The 16,393-nt window shown below is 43.7% G+C and overlaps 2 protein-coding genes across 2 annotated transcripts; both read right to left on the bottom strand.

Moving 5' to 3' along the window:
- Nucleotides 1-275: 275 nt before the first annotated feature.
- Nucleotides 276-2,903, bottom strand: LOC121662697 (NADH dehydrogenase [ubiquinone] 1 subunit C2-like). Its single transcript, XM_042024177.1, has 3 exons — nt 2,673-2,903; nt 1,618-1,764; nt 276-773 (listed from the first exon to the last, which is right to left on the bottom strand). The coding sequence occupies exons 1-3, from the start codon at nt 2,809-2,811 to the stop codon at nt 724-726; spliced, it is 336 nt and encodes a 111-aa protein (XP_041880111.1). The 5' UTR covers nt 2,812-2,903; the 3' UTR covers nt 276-723.
- A 2,286-nt stretch (nt 2,904-5,189) lies between these two features.
- On the bottom strand, nt 5,190-16,334 carry ALG8 (ALG8 alpha-1,3-glucosyltransferase). Its single transcript, XM_042024176.1, has 13 exons — nt 16,234-16,334; nt 15,257-15,335; nt 13,772-13,965; nt 12,215-12,324; nt 10,791-10,858; nt 10,160-10,286; nt 9,482-9,585; nt 9,242-9,362; nt 8,818-8,957; nt 8,252-8,391; nt 7,478-7,575; nt 7,078-7,150; nt 5,190-5,817 (listed from the first exon to the last, which is right to left on the bottom strand). The coding sequence occupies exons 1-13, from the start codon at nt 16,311-16,313 to the stop codon at nt 5,586-5,588; spliced, it is 1,566 nt and encodes a 521-aa protein (XP_041880110.1). The 5' UTR covers nt 16,314-16,334; the 3' UTR covers nt 5,190-5,585.
- Between the last annotated feature and the right edge of the window lie 59 nt (nt 16,335-16,393).

The following is a 16,393-nucleotide window of genomic DNA, read 5'->3' as shown; positions in this document are numbered from 1 at the left end:
TCTTTTAAATCTGTTTAGGGACTTCGTATCCATCAGAGAGCAGTGACCTGGCACAGGGGCTCAGTGTGAGGCAGACAAGAGATAAAGCACAGTTTTCACCCAAAATGGTAAATGAGTAAGAATCCCCAAATCCCAAATTAACACAACCTCCCCACCCCTAAGCGTGCTCAGCATTTGGATTCAGAAGCCGATGACAAATTGGGAAAGCAGAAAGGTTGGATCCTCACTATTAGCAAAGAAAAAACGACATAATAGTAAAAAACATAGCCATGGAATTAATTAGGGAGAGCATATATTTTTGTTAGCTCCTCAGAATTAATTTTACAGCAAGACGTAGGCTACAGCATATACAGGGGCTGGTCAAGAACATGTTCAAGGGTCAGGAGAAATGCCAGTGAGAAATAAAAAGGAGGAACTCACAGAATTGCTCTCTGGGTTTTATAAAATACATGTTGTGTGAACAACTTCCCACTCTTGCAAATAAAACAACTGAAAAAAACATTAATCAAAGTTACAAATATCAGTCATCCACGTATTGACAAACCATAATGGGAGAGAAGAGCAAATAATTAAACACTAAGTATTTAATCAAACTTTTATTACATGAAAGTGAGTAAAGTGTCATCTTTCAAGCCATGGACGGTTCAACAGTTGCAGCCACCTTGCCGAAGTTCTCGGGATGGCAGGAATTCATCCTGTGACGTGTCGCCACTGGAGAAATCATCAGCGAATTGGGCGGAAATCCTCCAAGAGCTGCCCTATTCTTTTCTTTTCTGCAAGAGGCGGGAAAACCTAATCAGCATTTGAGATCGATTTGGAAGATGTTTCATATTAAATCCTTAATGCTAACAAAGCCACCAAAAATCTGAGTTTTGTTACCCACAGCAAACCATTAGCTTGCTGCTGTAAATAAATGCACAACTTTTTTTCTGTAGGGCTCTCCACAGATCCCTGTGGAGGGATCTCAGTAGTAACACTTTTTTATTTCTACATTTTATTATCTACATACTCCTTCCAACATAATGCAGACCACAACCCAACAGCCAGAGTCACCCAACTGTATTGTATCAGAAAATGGACAATTTTCACCCAAATTTGCCATTGCATCATTGGGCTCAGTGACTACATTTAGTAACAAAAACCCTTAGAGCAATTCTCTATTGCTCTAAGCCAGCACCACTTCAGGTTTCCTGCCATTTCTATTAATTCTTTTTTCACCTGTTCTACTTGTTTTCTGAAAATTCATAATGTGATTTCTGAATCTACATGCACAGGCATTTTACAGGAATAGACAGTACAACTGTGAAGTTACAAGAATAAAACCTCTATTTTCCATTATTTCTTCTTCAGTGGTACAAGTTTGGTCTATCCTTTTTTTTTTGGCTCTGCTACTTTTATACTAAAATGAGCTTTTAGGAGGAAGAGGCGGTCATCCATGCGTAGCAACAGCTCAATAACAGTATCTATTTTCACATCATAAAATCCTTCAGACTGCTGCAATTTAGATTGTGAAGAAGCAGGGAAGACATAGCCCAGAAACACCTTTACAGACATTAGCACTTGTTAACTGGCAGACTACGGCAGGCTGAAGTCTCTTAAAACACCGGCTGAGTGTACCTGCTGCTGCGTGGAAGTCCACTGGGTGGTGCCTGATGTACTCAAACAGCTCTCGGTCCACCTTGGCGTGCATGTACTCCGCGCGTTTCACAAGCTGGTAGCCAACAAACCAGCCCAGGGTAGCGAACAGGATCTGCCGATGAACACCTGCAGCAGGAGGAGAGAGGAACGTCCCCACCTCTCCCAGCTCCCCGAGGGCCTCAGGCATGGCCCCGCTTTCCCCAGGCCCTCCAGACACTCTGCTCTCCCACACCCCAGCTCCCCTCTCCCCGCTTCGCCCCTCCAGCACCCACACCTCCCGCAGCCCCTGCCAGGCCCACCTTTCCTCAGGGCTCCTTTCCCTTCCCGGCACCCATATCCCTAAGGGAGTCACCTCAAATCCCCTCCACCTCCATACGATGTCCCTTTCCCAGCCTTTTCCAATTACCCCCAATCTCCCCGTGCCAACAGACCCCTCACTTCAGGGCTCCCACCCCTTGACTTCCATCCCCACAATCACACAGAGAACTCCCTTCCCCTCCAACAGCTTCCCCGAACTCAGGGCTCCCTCTCTTCCCCTCCCCACTTCATTTATCCCTCAGTGACCCCAAGCCCAGGCCCACATACTCCCGCTATCTCCCCATTCCCTTTCCCCAGCCCCGACATCCCTCACGGTCACCCCAAATCCCACATACCTGCAGCCCCCAAACCCCCTCCAGCCCCTCACTCCCGGCTGTTTCCCCTTCCCCCCTCCTTCACTTATCCTTCAGAGTGACCCCAGATGCCACACTCCCTTTTCCCAGGCCCACAAATTCCCTTTACCACCCCTAGCATCGGATTTCAGGGCTCCCTCCCCATCTCCAGCCCCTGTAACCCTCAAGGTCACCCAAATTCCCCCGCCCGCAGCTCCCGTGTCCCCTCCAGCCCCTCATTCCTCGCTGTTTCCCTTCCCCCCCTTCATTTACCCCTCAGGGACCCCAGACCCCACCCAGCCCCTTCCCCAGACTCTCCCTTAACCCTGCCCTCGCACCCCACTCCGTTCCCCCTCGCCTCAGGGTCCCCCCATCCCCCCGCACCGGCTCGCAAGACGGGGCGCTGGTTGAAGGCGTTGTTCAGCAGCGCCGACATCCACCCCGCGAACCCGAGCCACACCGAGCCCTTGTTGAGCAGCGGCGGCGGCGGCAGCGACCGCGACTCGTCGGGCAGGAACACCATGGCTGCCGCCCGCCGAAGGTGACCGGGCGGAGCGGTGCGGCAGCTGCGCCTTCCTCCGCCGGCCCGCGCCGCGCTCCCGCGTTCCGCTGCCTTCCCCGCTTACGGTTATTTGACAAAAAACCCACCCCAAAAATCACCCCAAAATCCAACCCCCCCACCCCACAAACCCACCCCCCGCGCCAAACTCCCAGGCTGAGCGTCCTCAGCCGGGTCGCGGGCGGTAGTTCCTGCAGCCCTGAGTCCACTGGGTGAGGCGGCCCCGCTGCCTCTGCAGGGCCAGCGAGGCCGGTCGGGAAGTAAATTAGGAGGTTAATTACGCACTAAAATCGAATTAATTTTCAGAGCTCTTCCTGCGACAGATTAAAGACTGAGACCTACTCCACAGTGTTAGTTTTCCTTTTTTTATTAATACGAAATCACATTAAATCATCTGCCACTGTAGCAGGACTGACAGAACCGTTAAAGAAACCTGCATTAACAAAACAGCACAGGGCCTAAAGGCTTCTCAGCCTATTTCCTAAAAATGCATTATTTAGCCTTTGTCCATGAGAGGAAAGCTAATTTACAAACAATTCGATGGGTGAAGGTATGGGTGTAAACGTCTTTGAAATGGGTCTTAATGTCTCTACTAACTTTGGGCAGCAGGTTTGCTGCAGAGCCCACACAGCTTGGCTCCTGAAACCCACAAGGGTCTGCACAAGCCTGAACTTCTGAGCTTTGGGGTAAAACAGTAGGTTCGAGGGGGGAAGATGTGGGAGGCGGTTCGGGAAGGCTGTACCTTCCCTGTACCTGAGCCAGTGGGGAAAGGACGAGGGCAACATGCGGCCGGGAGTTTGGGATAAAAGGAGGCTGCGCCCTCCGAAACCTCGAGAGAGAAAACCCCGCGGGCGTGTGCCCCGGTGGGCTCTTTATTTGAATAAAGTTGCAGGACTGCTCTGCCTCCTTTTTGGACATAAACCCTGGCGTTTGTGGATTTTCCTGACATCCACAGAAGAGGAGGTGGGGCAGTCACTGCTCCAGTGGGAGATGCTTCAGTTGAACCTGGCATCAAACAACGGTGACACATGGCCACTTACACAATCAGGCCCTAGGTTTAACTTCACAGAATTACAGAATGGTTTGGGTTGGAAGGGACCTAAGTGGTCATCTGCTTCCAACACCCTGCCACAGGCAGAGAACTTCCACTGGACCGGGTTGCTCTATCCAACCCAGCTTTGAACACTTCCAGGGATGGCACACCCACAGGTTTGCTGTGCAGCCTCTTCTTGGAGGATTTCACAGTGTGCAAAGGCACTGCTGGAGAAGAGCCCAGAGGGGTGGTTGTAGGGATTTTTTGTATATGAGCATTTCCCTCCACAGGACAGCACAGTGGACAGATAAACACAAGCTTTGTGGATGCCTTAGCCTGGGCAGAGCTTTGAGGCTTGGACCTGAGGTGCAATACAGGTGCAAGAAGCATCGTGGCACTACTGGCAGCCACAGCAGCTAAAAACAATGTGGCAAAGCCTTTGATGGTGTAAAAAAAGTGGAAACTATGAGAAAGTAATGAAAACTAGAGTGAGAATGTCTTGAATATAAACTCACTGGCAGTGAAAACTTTAACTGTACAAGGTATTTGGTTACAGAAACATCCACAGCGATTACTCTACCACTCACCTATTGCCCTAACAAGAGCCACTCTATTTTAAACACCCAAAATATTCAAAGAACTCAAAAAGCATAACTATCCCCTTGGCTATCCTTGATGAAAAGGGCCCATTCTTCAGCTAACATGGAACAAAGTTCAACAACTACTGTCAGAAATAGTAATAATAAAAAAAAAATCCATCCCTCTCTCCTCCCAGTTTTATGTCAGCACTGGAAACCAAACCAGACCCCAACCTCAGAGCAACATCTTCTAGGGAGAGTTATGTAGGGTTTAAAAGGTGTAATTATTTACTGCAGAAATAACTGCTATCCTTCAGGGAACATGATTCCACAGAGGCAGAAAACAATCTACCTTTTCCTTAAGTCATTACAGGAACCGTGGATACTTAACTCTTTTGTTAGAGTTGTAGAATTTTACATGAATTACAAATACAACTATGCAGCCACATTATCTGGTATGTTTAATGGCATTAAAATACTTCTTAATTTGAGTAGCATGCCTCAATTTGGTCATCTGCTCTACAAAAAAAGAGCTACTAGAAGAATATTAAAACCTATTTGCAAAGTATCTATGAAACAAGGAGATCGACAGGACATGGACATACTAAAACTTGATATTTGAGTGTACAAGCACCTCAGGACAAGTTTCCAGCTACACACTACATCCTTAATTGTGTAGGTGTCTCTCAAAAGCAGAGCTTAGACATGAGCTGAAATAATGCAAGAAATGCTCAAACAAAAAATACCAAGTTTTTAATTTACAAATTCCATAGAACACTGTTACAACGCTCTCCTATACAGCAATCATCCCTCATAATTTGCCACAACACCTTCTATTCAAATACAAACCATAATTGGAAAATCAGGCAGGTTTTCCTCAGGACAGAAGTCTGGACCTTGTTAAGCTTCACAGTTTACCCGCAGCCCTCCCTGTTACTGTGACAGTGCTTCTGGTCAGAGGTATCCTTGTTGGGCAGTACAGGAGTGTTGGAAGAAGAGCTTCCCACGTGGCCATGGCACACGTACAACCGTGTCTCACCAAGAGCTGTATGGCCTTGTGACAACCCCTCACCGTGCCAGGAATGCCCTCCAAGGGGTATCCTGGGACTGGTCCCAGCACTGTGGCTTCACTCAGCCTTTTGTCTGACAGAAATTCTCTCAGTCAAGACAGAGACATAGAGTTTCAGCCAAGCATATGTGATTCCCAGAGCACAGTACACAGAGGTCAGCAACAGGGGGACAAAAGGGAAGTGCCATTTCCAGGGGGTCAGGGGAAATATGATTTCACAGAAGATTTCCAAAGGCACTAGTTGGATGAGGTAGATTGTTTCAAGCCAGTTAAGTAGAGGTTTCTCTCTCCTGTCAGAGAAATTAAAAAAGAGGTGGTGTTAAAATACATGTTAACTAAAAATATTCTGTTTTTCAGCTATCACCAGTGCAAAGAGAATCTCCCATTAGATCACAATAATAGTTTAAATAACAATTTAAAGAGTTTCAGTAGGAAAAAACCCCAGTGTGATAACCAAGAGTACAGCTCAATGTCCTTATTGAGTTCCAGGATGCCTTGGAATCCTAAAGAGAAACCTCATCAGTTGCTCTGTTTCACCTCACACCATTTCAGTGAACAACTGAACAGCAAAGACTTGTTCCACCAAAGCTGTTCTACAACCAAAGACTGCAAATGTCAGATTTATTTGAACCTCTTCCCCCAAGCTTTCTGTAGGATGTACTGTGAGCTGATCTCTCTTGCAAAGGACACTGGTGGCAGGCGTTTACTGCAGGTAGTTTAAAAGGAATTTCATGTTTTGGCACATTAGGAACAGGAAACTTGCCAAAGCTCCATCTCTAAACAAAAACTAAACTCCTGTGGAGTGAATTTTTCAGCTAGAGCTCTTGAGACAAAATGACTGAATTATTAAATAGAGAAAATCACCTACAAAAAGCAGGTGCCTGAAGTACTGAATACGTGTTTACAGTACTTCACTACAAACCCTTCATTACAGCTTGGGTTTGCCCAGAAAAGTTTGGGAAACAGGGAAGTGGGGACTGCAGGGGTTATAAGGATGAGCACTGTCTTTGGCCAAGTGGGTAAGAGATCCATAGGCTGTGAAACTACACAGGATGACTTGGGCAATTGTATATTCTGGCAACCTACTCGCAGTTTTGTGGACAAATTACAGCTTGCAAATAAGTGTTATTTACAACCTGTCCCTTCCACGCATTAAAATACTAACCACTACTGCAAAAATCCACAGTACAGTAAGACAAAATAAACAATTTGCAGACAAATCACTTTAGTAAGTGCTAGAATACTGAATTAAATCCTCAGAGGTTACAGCATCACAACTCCATGCTTTAACAGAGCATGAGGCAGGTGGGGATCTACAGCCTCCTGGGACTAACTGGGCAGTTGTCACGATAACCAGATGTCCTGCAGTAATCCTAATTTAAGCATTGCCTCCTGAGAACAGAGGCAGCAGCATCTTTTATCTAGTAACACTTTAATTTGACACTTCAGCATCAGTTGTCTGTGCTGTTTGTCCCTTGTGACAACGACTGCTCCCAACACCAGAAGAAATGTTGTTGTTCCTGGCATTGAGATCAAACTTCCTTAATTACCTGAACAGAGATTTCAATGAAGAGAAGCTATAAACAGTAAACAGCAGCATAAGCAGTATTTTAATTGGAAGTTCTGAAAAACAAAGGACATTATGTACTTTTAAAATTAATTATAAAAACTTTTTGCCATATATATTGTAGCATCTTTAAATCCTACTAGTCACATACGGCTTAGGATACCTAAAAATAAGCATAAACATTTGCTAAAGCAAATGCCAGGCATTTGCAATACACTTACTTCAATTATCTATAAACATACTGAACACACCAACTACAATTTGAGATAGCACTACAAAGAAACAACTGGGAAGTGACTAAAGCAAAAATGACAACCAGATCAAGGCTATTGAGCTCAATGTTGCAAACTAGATAAAAATTAACTAATAGAAGAACATTTTACCTGGTGATGTGAACAACAATGGAAAAAGTGAGAAATGCCCTGTTGTTGCCAGGATCAAGTAGATGCCAGCATCCTTGGCTCTCTGAATAGATAATAAGCTAAAAATGACAATAATTTGTTATGCTTTTGTCTTTTAGCAAAGAAACTTAATTTCAGCAAAACACTATGCAATTCACTGAAGAACAAGTCAAACAGTTTCACAGTACCCCAATCCCTCCTAACACTGGACCTCTGATGAAGTCTCCTGCTTCCAAACCACGTGGCCTCAGAGATAAAAACACAGGAGAAAAATCAGCCAGGAAACCCTCCCTCAGAAAACCACACACCCACTGAATGAAACAATCAGCAAGGCCCAGCACAAAATAGGAACTTAAACATCACTAAATCTCTCAGGAAGGAAAATACAGTTTGTAGCAATACTGATCAGGCAGCTTATGAACTACAGCTTCACTTCTACCTGAGGCAGGCATGAAGTTCTTATGGTAAAAACTATGTATTGGTCTGGTCAAGCACAGTGCAGAAGATCCCTTTCCTCAGTTGGCTCCTCAACAATCTATCCAGCATTTTAAAATACAAACCACAGCACTCATCAAGGTTTGAACTGTGTCTGAAATTAATTAACTTTAAGTGCACTACACTGTTACAGCTTAAGGCATTCTATAAAAAAGTTCCTCTTCTGAAATACACTGAAAACAAAGTGATTGCCTTTGAGAATTCCTTGACAAGTGGCTGCAGGTTCAGTTTGGCCAACAACTTTGTACAAAATTCACTTACCTTAAAGGCAGAATAGCAAGGAGTATTGCTTTCTCGTGCACGTGCCAGCCAAACATGAAGGAGCTCAACGCACAAAGAACAAGGCACTGGAGAAAGCCTCGGGGCCCTTGAGGTTTAAACCAAAGACAGAAAACAGAGGGCTAGAAACAACAGGCAAAAACAGGACTTCAGTGAAATGTCTGGCAATCCTGAAGACAAGCCATTGTCCAAAGAGATTTGTCAATGTTACTAAACACCACTGCACCCAGGTTCTGCTTGGGTGGCACAAGCATTATATAGCACTGGAGGAAATCAATTTATTTGGATGTAGGAGTAGAGCCTGGAGGATTTCTGTTGAAATATGAGGAGGGAAAAACAGACTGAAAGACCACAGCCAACTTCTTGCTATTTGTGTTCAAAAATTGTCTTCCAATCTAAGCCACTAAACAGCATTTTATCAGTCACTATATATTAGTAACAGCATATTTGTTGCCCTTGAATTAAAATTCATGTGAAGTGCATACTAATCAATTAAAACCTACTAGGGACAAAACACATCAAATTTCAAAAAAATTAGTTGTTCTTACCAATATAGCTATGAAAGTACAGATTAATGTTGCCAGTGGAGTCACTGAAGGGAGGACAGTGTGCTGAAACTCTTGAACCAGCCCTCCTGTCATGGAGGCTTTAGGGATTTTTGTACCATCAAGAAAATTGCACTTTAACCCTAAAAACAAAACATAAAAAAGCACAAACTGATAAATGCTAATAAATAAAATGAAGTAGCTGAACTAAGTACGTGGCCAAGTTTTTTCTTTTTTTAAAGGATGGCAGATGGAAGTGGTTGATGTCTGACCTACTGCTGGTAACTCATGCACCGGATTATGTGGACAACCATATGATTTATGGCAATCTGAAAACATAATTCAGATTTATTTCAAATGGGGAAGACTAAAATACAGAGAGCTCTATCTGCAAACAGGCACCCAACAGCAAGATTAACATACTGACCAAGAATTGTCAATGCTTTATCCATGGCATTGTACAAAGCCCAGAAGTTGGGGGCCCAATAGGCATGGCAGAGACCTCGCTTGAAAGGGAAGAGCCGTGAAATGACTTGAGGCAGCTGACCCTACAAAGAAAAACAAGAATAACAAAGAAATGGCCTGTTTAGATAAAATATTATTTCTACTTTTATAACAAAATTTTCTAACTGTTCAGGGGAGTAACATGTGAAAAAGGGGTTATTACCAATACTAGGAAGGGTCCCAATGAAAGAGCAGAAACAAGACAGACAATCAGTCCCAGAAGAGTTACATGAAGAAAGCTGAAACTTCTCCACTTCAGAGATCCATCTACAAGAAAGAAACAGTTGCTGTGGGAAGTGGGAAGGGAGACAACCCATTCCACACTGACAAGGAATTGCTAGCACCTATCTAAAAGGGGCACACTGACTTTTATGTCAATATATTCAGTTGCTTCCTTCAACAGCTAGCATTTATTTTGCCCACATTGCAGCTCCTGCATTATACAAGCTTTCAGTATTTTCCAAATTTACCTTCCCTGTTCACATGAGGAGTATCAGGCATGTTTCAGTGATCAAAAGTGGGGAGAAACTCAAAGTAGGTCTTTGAAATAGATTCTGATACTGTCTGATTGTTCCATATCCAGGATAATCCTTATGGCTTCCAAGTGCAGTTTGTTAATGTTGGTTTTTCTTAATAAAGAACTCTTAAAGAAACAGGAATTGTACAAAACAAATCTATTTCAAAGATCTTTCAAGATCCTACCAATTCTGCTCTCAAGCAGGATTTTTGTTTGATATACAGCCATTTTGTTCCAACTGTATCTGCATGTCTTCACTGTTCCCCTAGTTCCACTGATGAACACAACTCCCCCCAAAAGCCAGTGAGGAAAACCCCATCTTACCTGCATTATTTGCAGTAAAACAGTAGGATCGTAACAAATAAACGCCATATGCTGGGGCCACATACATGTAGATGTGTTTGAAATGGAGAAGAACAGCAAAAAGAAGAGCGCCCTCCAAATACCTTTTCTGAAAGAAAACAAAACCTAAGCTCTTCTCTTTGTACTCACTTTGAACAGTCCTCTGTTGTACTCCTAAGGTGACAGGACATTATAAGCATTAAAAAGAGTATTTACTTCAAATTACAAATTCAGTAGTGTTATGTACAACCGTTATGGAGAAGGAAACTATCTTGTCACACAGTCACCTCTCCACAGCTTCAGAAGTTACGTTTTCTAAGGACTGGTGATTTGGAAGAAGATAAGATGGCAAGAAATGATGTCACATCGCTCAGGGGTAACACAGAATTTAGCTTTCTAATGGGGAACTGCAGTGCTGCAGCATCAGCAAGCATTTATGGTGAGTTTCAAGTTTTTCTCTTCCCCACAAACTCAATAAATAATTAGACATCCAGCTTCAGGCAGCTCAACATAAAGCCACTACCATTGCCCACAACAAGAGCAGACCTATGAAGTGAACTAATGCACCCAAAATACACATGGCAACAAATAGACAAGAGTCACTTGGGTTTACCTGACACAGCCGAGCAACAGAAAGAAGCATCAGCCCAAACAGGAAGCCATTGTACTGGAAGTGAATATCTGAACTTGAGTCAAGGAATAAATTTAGCAAGCTTTCTTTACTACTATGGTTTCTGGAGAAGACTCAAAAGTTATGAGGAATAAACTCAAATTAAAACGGAATTTAAATTAAGAAAGCAACCTTAAATTCACACCACGTAGACACAAGTAATTATTTAACCTTACCTGTAAGTACTCCTAGACACAAAATACACTAATGCTGGCTATTACCTTGATGAAATGAGACACAACAATCTACACATGTATTGTGCAATTTTTGCAACATAAACCAAAAAAAGTTAAATCTCCACTTTAATTTTTAAGTTATTAGTTTCTGCCACACATTGGTTAATGGATAGTGACAGTTGCCCTCGTATTTCTACCACTTGTAAGCAGGCAACATACACAAGAACTGTGACAGAGAAAATGAAACCCTTCCTTTAAATGCACACTGTGTCAGGACTGACTTGCAGTAATTGCAATTTCCAGAGTTATTTTTATATAGGATATGGACCTGTTGGAGGGCATTCAGAGAAAGCCATGAAGATGCTCCAAGGGCTGGAGCACCTCTGCTATGGAGACAGGCTGAGATAACTGGGGTTATTTCAGCCTGAAAAAGGGAAGACACTGGGGAGAACTTGGAGCCCCTTCAGGTACTATTAGGTGCTCTTAAGAGAACTGGACAGGGACTTTTGATAAGGGCATGCAGTGATAGGGCAAGGGGGAATGGTTTTAAACTAAAAGAGGGGAGATTTAGATTGGATATTAGCAATAAATTCTTTCTTGTGAGAGTGATAAGGGACCAGCATAGGTTGCCCAGAGAAGTTGTGGATGCCTTATCCCTTGAAGTGTTCAAGGTCAGGCTGAATGAGGCTTTGAGCAACCTGTCTAGTGGAGGGCAGGGAGCTGGAACTAAATGATCTTTAAGGTCCCTTCCAAACCAAACCACTCTATGATTCTGTAACTTCTTTAGAAAGACTTCCTAATTCCCATATAATGTTAACCAATTGAATACATTCCGAATCTTAAAGCACTTTGAAGATTTTCCTTACCACAGGACAAACTTGGAACCACACCCAGAACACAGAGCCTCTCTGCTAATACTCCTGTAGGCAGGTGGAGGAGGAACAGCCACATTGCTGCCAGACTGGCTGGTTCTCTTCCACTCCTGGCAAATCAGACCAAGAACTGACTAACTTCCATTTTGCCAAATAGCAATTCTAATGAAAACAAAGTTATTAAACTAACCCTAGAAACAAAACCAGCGGTGTTACTTTCTATGACAGCAATAATAATACAGAATTGTGCCACACACTGTAACAGGTTGTTAAAAAACCAAACAAACCACAAACAACCCACAATGGTTTGAAAGGATACGATCCACAATTAACAACCCAAAATTCCACAAGAGCAGAACGGCAAGAATAAATGTTGGTTTTTCCAGGATATCCTTTGCAGCTCGTTTTCCATTTACACATCTGCAGCACCTGAACAAGAGCAGAAGAAACAGAAGCTTTAATTCAAACATACACGCAGGAACATTGTTGGTTTTAAGAGTGAAGAACTACATTTACTCTGAAGTTAGCCATTTTATCAGGATGCAAGGCAAAGATACAATTCTTGCTAAATTCATCAAGGGCAGGCAGTGTCATGAACAAAGTTTAGTTAAAAAAAAAAAGACTTTCAATTTCAATAGCTGTGGTGCATTCCACGTGCTAAAGTTTACATTACGTAACAGCCTCAGGTTTGAGTCTCCCATTCAGCAAGCATAAAGCTCTCATAGCCTGCTTGCCATCACGCGCAGTGTGTTGCTACATTTGGAGACAACTCAGAGAGTTGTATTTAAGGTCCTCAGATGGACATTAACCTCTCCCTGGCTACCCCTGCCCCATTATGAGTTATTTCTGTTGGTTAAAAACATCTTATTACTTCTCAGTGTGAAGCAATATGGTTCATATGACTTTTGAAAGCAATCTTAAATCACATTAAAAAGTTACAGATGATCTGTGTTGAAATACTGTTAGTGCAACCTCCCTGCCATGAGCAGAACACCTTCCACTAGACTGGGTTGCTCAAATCCCTATCCAACCTGGCCTTGAAATTTTCCAGGCATGGGGCATCTACCACCTCTCTTGGCAAATAACTGTGCAGACACCAGCCCTGAGCCTTCAGCCTCACATTCATACATCTGTGAGTCAAAACAATAAAAGGAAAAGAAGTCACAATGCAAAGCTAGCCCATTTCAAATAAAGAAAGTAAATAAAGGAACTTAGGCAGTGCTCCAATCAGAGAATTTCCTACCCAGGTTCTGAGCAGACAGAATAAAGCAACAGAAGACTCTTACAGCCAAACCATTAAGGCAGGCAACATATTTCTCAGAACATCCCCCCAGTCTATTCTTTAGGTATAAGGTAAATAGTTCTTCACAAAGTCAGGCCACGCCGAAAGCATCTGATCCTAAAAACATTAGACTTGGAATAATCAGTTTATCATCAAAAACACTAGAGCAACTTTGCATATTTGATGATTGATTTGATGCATTTTGTGACAAATTTCCTATATGCTTCTACTCTAGAACAGAGTAGTAAGAAAAATAACAGGAAAAAACCTGTTCTGAGCACATAAGCTGTCCTGCAACTCCTACAAAATGAGCCCAGTGACAGAAGCAAACCCAAGCATAACATGTGAAACTGCAGCTGGTGTCTGAGTGAATGCAAATCCAATACATGCACAGCAATTGTATGTCCAAGAAGAACACGTTATCTTGTGTTTAGCAGCATATTCCAAGTTTCTCCTAGAACAGGTTCCAGCAACTCTGGCATTTCCCCACATTTACAAGCTTATTTGTACAAATAGTTATTTGTTGTGGCTACAGAACAAGCCCACATATGAAGGGCTATCCACTGTCCCTAAAATTAGAACTTTAAGACTTACTCATGAACTGCATATATGAAGAGGGTATCTGTAAAGATGACAGAAAGCCTTTGGAAGAAGATGGTTGCACGACTGGCATAATTCAAGTTTTCAACAACCAGCATCTGGGGGTCAAAGTACTTGGCAATGTGAGAAAGTGCATACTCAAACCAAGCAAAAAATGGTGGATAATCCAGGGTCCATTCCGAGGTTGCCTAAAGACAAAATAAGATTAAATAGTTTGTAACAAACCATGCAGTTTGCAGTCCTTCAGGTACAGCTCACTGCAGCAAACCAGCTGATGCATTTTCTCTCAGTAACCTCTATGTTACTGAAACCACTCCACAATTAGTAGCCAGCTCTGTGGTGCTGACCATGATTTAAGCTGTTCTCCTGCAGTACTGGTAGAGATGGGACATCTCCTGATTAGCAGGAAAAGATTAAAGAGCATTTTGTGTACCAGCACCTAACCAGTATATTACTGTTTGGTACCTATAAATCAATTTACAGTAATAGGGCCAATATTACAAAACCTCACAGCCAATACTGGTTTATATTAGAGTGATCACCAACACAGTCAGCCTTGCTCCAGGCTCAAAATTACTTTTACTCATCAGTTAGCAAGTCTTAACTCTCATACAACCTTTTCAACATCAAATGTCATTATGTGATCTCTTCCCCTAAGGAGAGTTGTTATCCCTTGACCAGCAACTCCTTTAACTCCTTGGCTGTGGAAACAGGAGAGGAGGAGGGATGAGCAGAGCAGGTTGGGATGGGGTATATTTTTTAATGAGCATGTTCCCAAATGCTTATGTCATATTGATGAAAGGCATCCTATGCTCTGGCATGAGGTTAATGCTGGCATTATAGAAATCTGTTTGTAAAACAGCCCTTGGATCAGTCTTACAAAGTTCTGACCTGCACAAATCATTTACTCCTGGATGCTTACATGGAGTACCAGACACTACCGTATCTATCCCTGTACTCCAGCAGATACCAGAAGATAGATTAAAACCCAATTAGGTGGGCTGAGCCTATGACAAACCTAAAGGTGATTCATCTAGATAAAAATCAATGCATCCTTACTAGCACACCAGCAAAGGCTCAAAACTTTAATACACTGATTGATTTCATAGTGTATAGATGTATACACCCATTAGCATGACTCAATGTTTATTCTGGTAACTGTGTATCAACAATGAGACGAGCAAAGAGACCGTCAATTTAAGAGTATGATGCAATTTGTTCCTGTGCTACACAGCCTTTCCAATAACCCACATGCCTTAATTGCATCTGCCATTTTGCATTTTTAAGTACTTGCGGCTGCCCCGAACAACTTTCATTTTTTAGCTAAATGCTACACAGGGCCAGCAAATTGTGACTGGCATCTTTTTGTCCCACTGCATGACAGTCACCAACCATCTCTTCCAACATTCACAAGGTCTGACATACCCAATGTGCCTTTAATTTACACACAGCTAAAAAAACCCCCAAACACGTACTTACCTCATAGTACCACTGAGAGAGGGGCAAGCTGTGGGTGATGGCAAGCCAGTTCCTATGGACTTCGAAATCTGTGGAGTAACTACAGAATGTGTATGTTAAGAGTCACATACATGCACTTAAAGGAGAAATACTTCAGAGCACATCACCACAGGCAAGTAAGAAGGAAGTCTCTATTTATCAACTGTAGGACACCACTGTGATCAAGTAACTGAAACAGTAACAAAGATGCTGCTCAAGAACTTTGTGCCAAAGATGTATCATAGAGTGATTTAGGTTGGAAGGGACCTTAAAGACCATCTCATTCCAACCCCCCTGCCACGGGCAGGTACACCTTCCACTAGACCAGGGTGCTCAAAGCCCCATCCAATCTGGCCTTGAACACTTCCAGGGAAGGGACATCCACAGCTTCTCTGGGCAGCCGGTGCCAGTGCCTCACCACCCTCACAGTAAAGATTTTTCTCCTAACGTCTAATCTAAATCTCCCATTTTATTTAGTTTAAAACCATTCCTCCTTGTCCTATGACTATCTGACTATGTAAAATGTCACTCATACAGGTGGTTATAGAGCAAAAATTATTTATAGCTAGGATTTTTCAGATAATTAGTGCAAAATTCCAGGTTCTAACTGAAATTTAACAGCAATTTGTTTGGGTTCTTTTCAGTATAAAAACATATAATTACAAAGCATTAATGTTTCAGCACACTTAAAGGCCTTCCCGAACAGCGGCCAGTCGGAACGGGCCAGGAGGGAGGGCTTCCAAAGAGAAAAGCAAAGCTGTGCCACGCGGCGGAGGCAGCGCGGCCTCGCTTCCCTCACGAACCCGGGAGTCACACGGGCCTTCAGGGCCTCCTCAGGACCGCGGCCCCACGCTGCCCGCGGCCGGCCCCCCTCACGGGTTCGCGGCAGCCCTACGCCACCCGCCCCCCTCCCGTTCCATCCCATCCCGTCCCGTCCCGTGCGCAGGGAAGCTCCTTACTAGGCGGGGATGAGGAGGCACTTGAGGAAGGACACGCCGAGCGCCAGCGCGCGGAACCAGCCGCGGCCGCCCGCCGCCATGGCGCGCACCCCCCGCCCCGCGCCGCCGCCGCCCCACGCATGCGCGCGCTTCAAACCGGCGCGGCGGGCGCGGCGCATGC

Source organism: Corvus kubaryi, unplaced genomic scaffold (assembly GCF_017639235.1).
Source record: "Corvus kubaryi isolate FWS band 111438036 unplaced genomic scaffold, C.kubaryi_AGA036_p1.0 37260, whole genome shotgun sequence".
Taxonomy (NCBI): Eukaryota; Metazoa; Chordata; class Aves; order Passeriformes; family Corvidae; genus Corvus; species Corvus kubaryi.
Note: the sequence above shows the minus strand (reverse complement) of the source record. Positions and strands in the feature narration are given on the sequence as shown.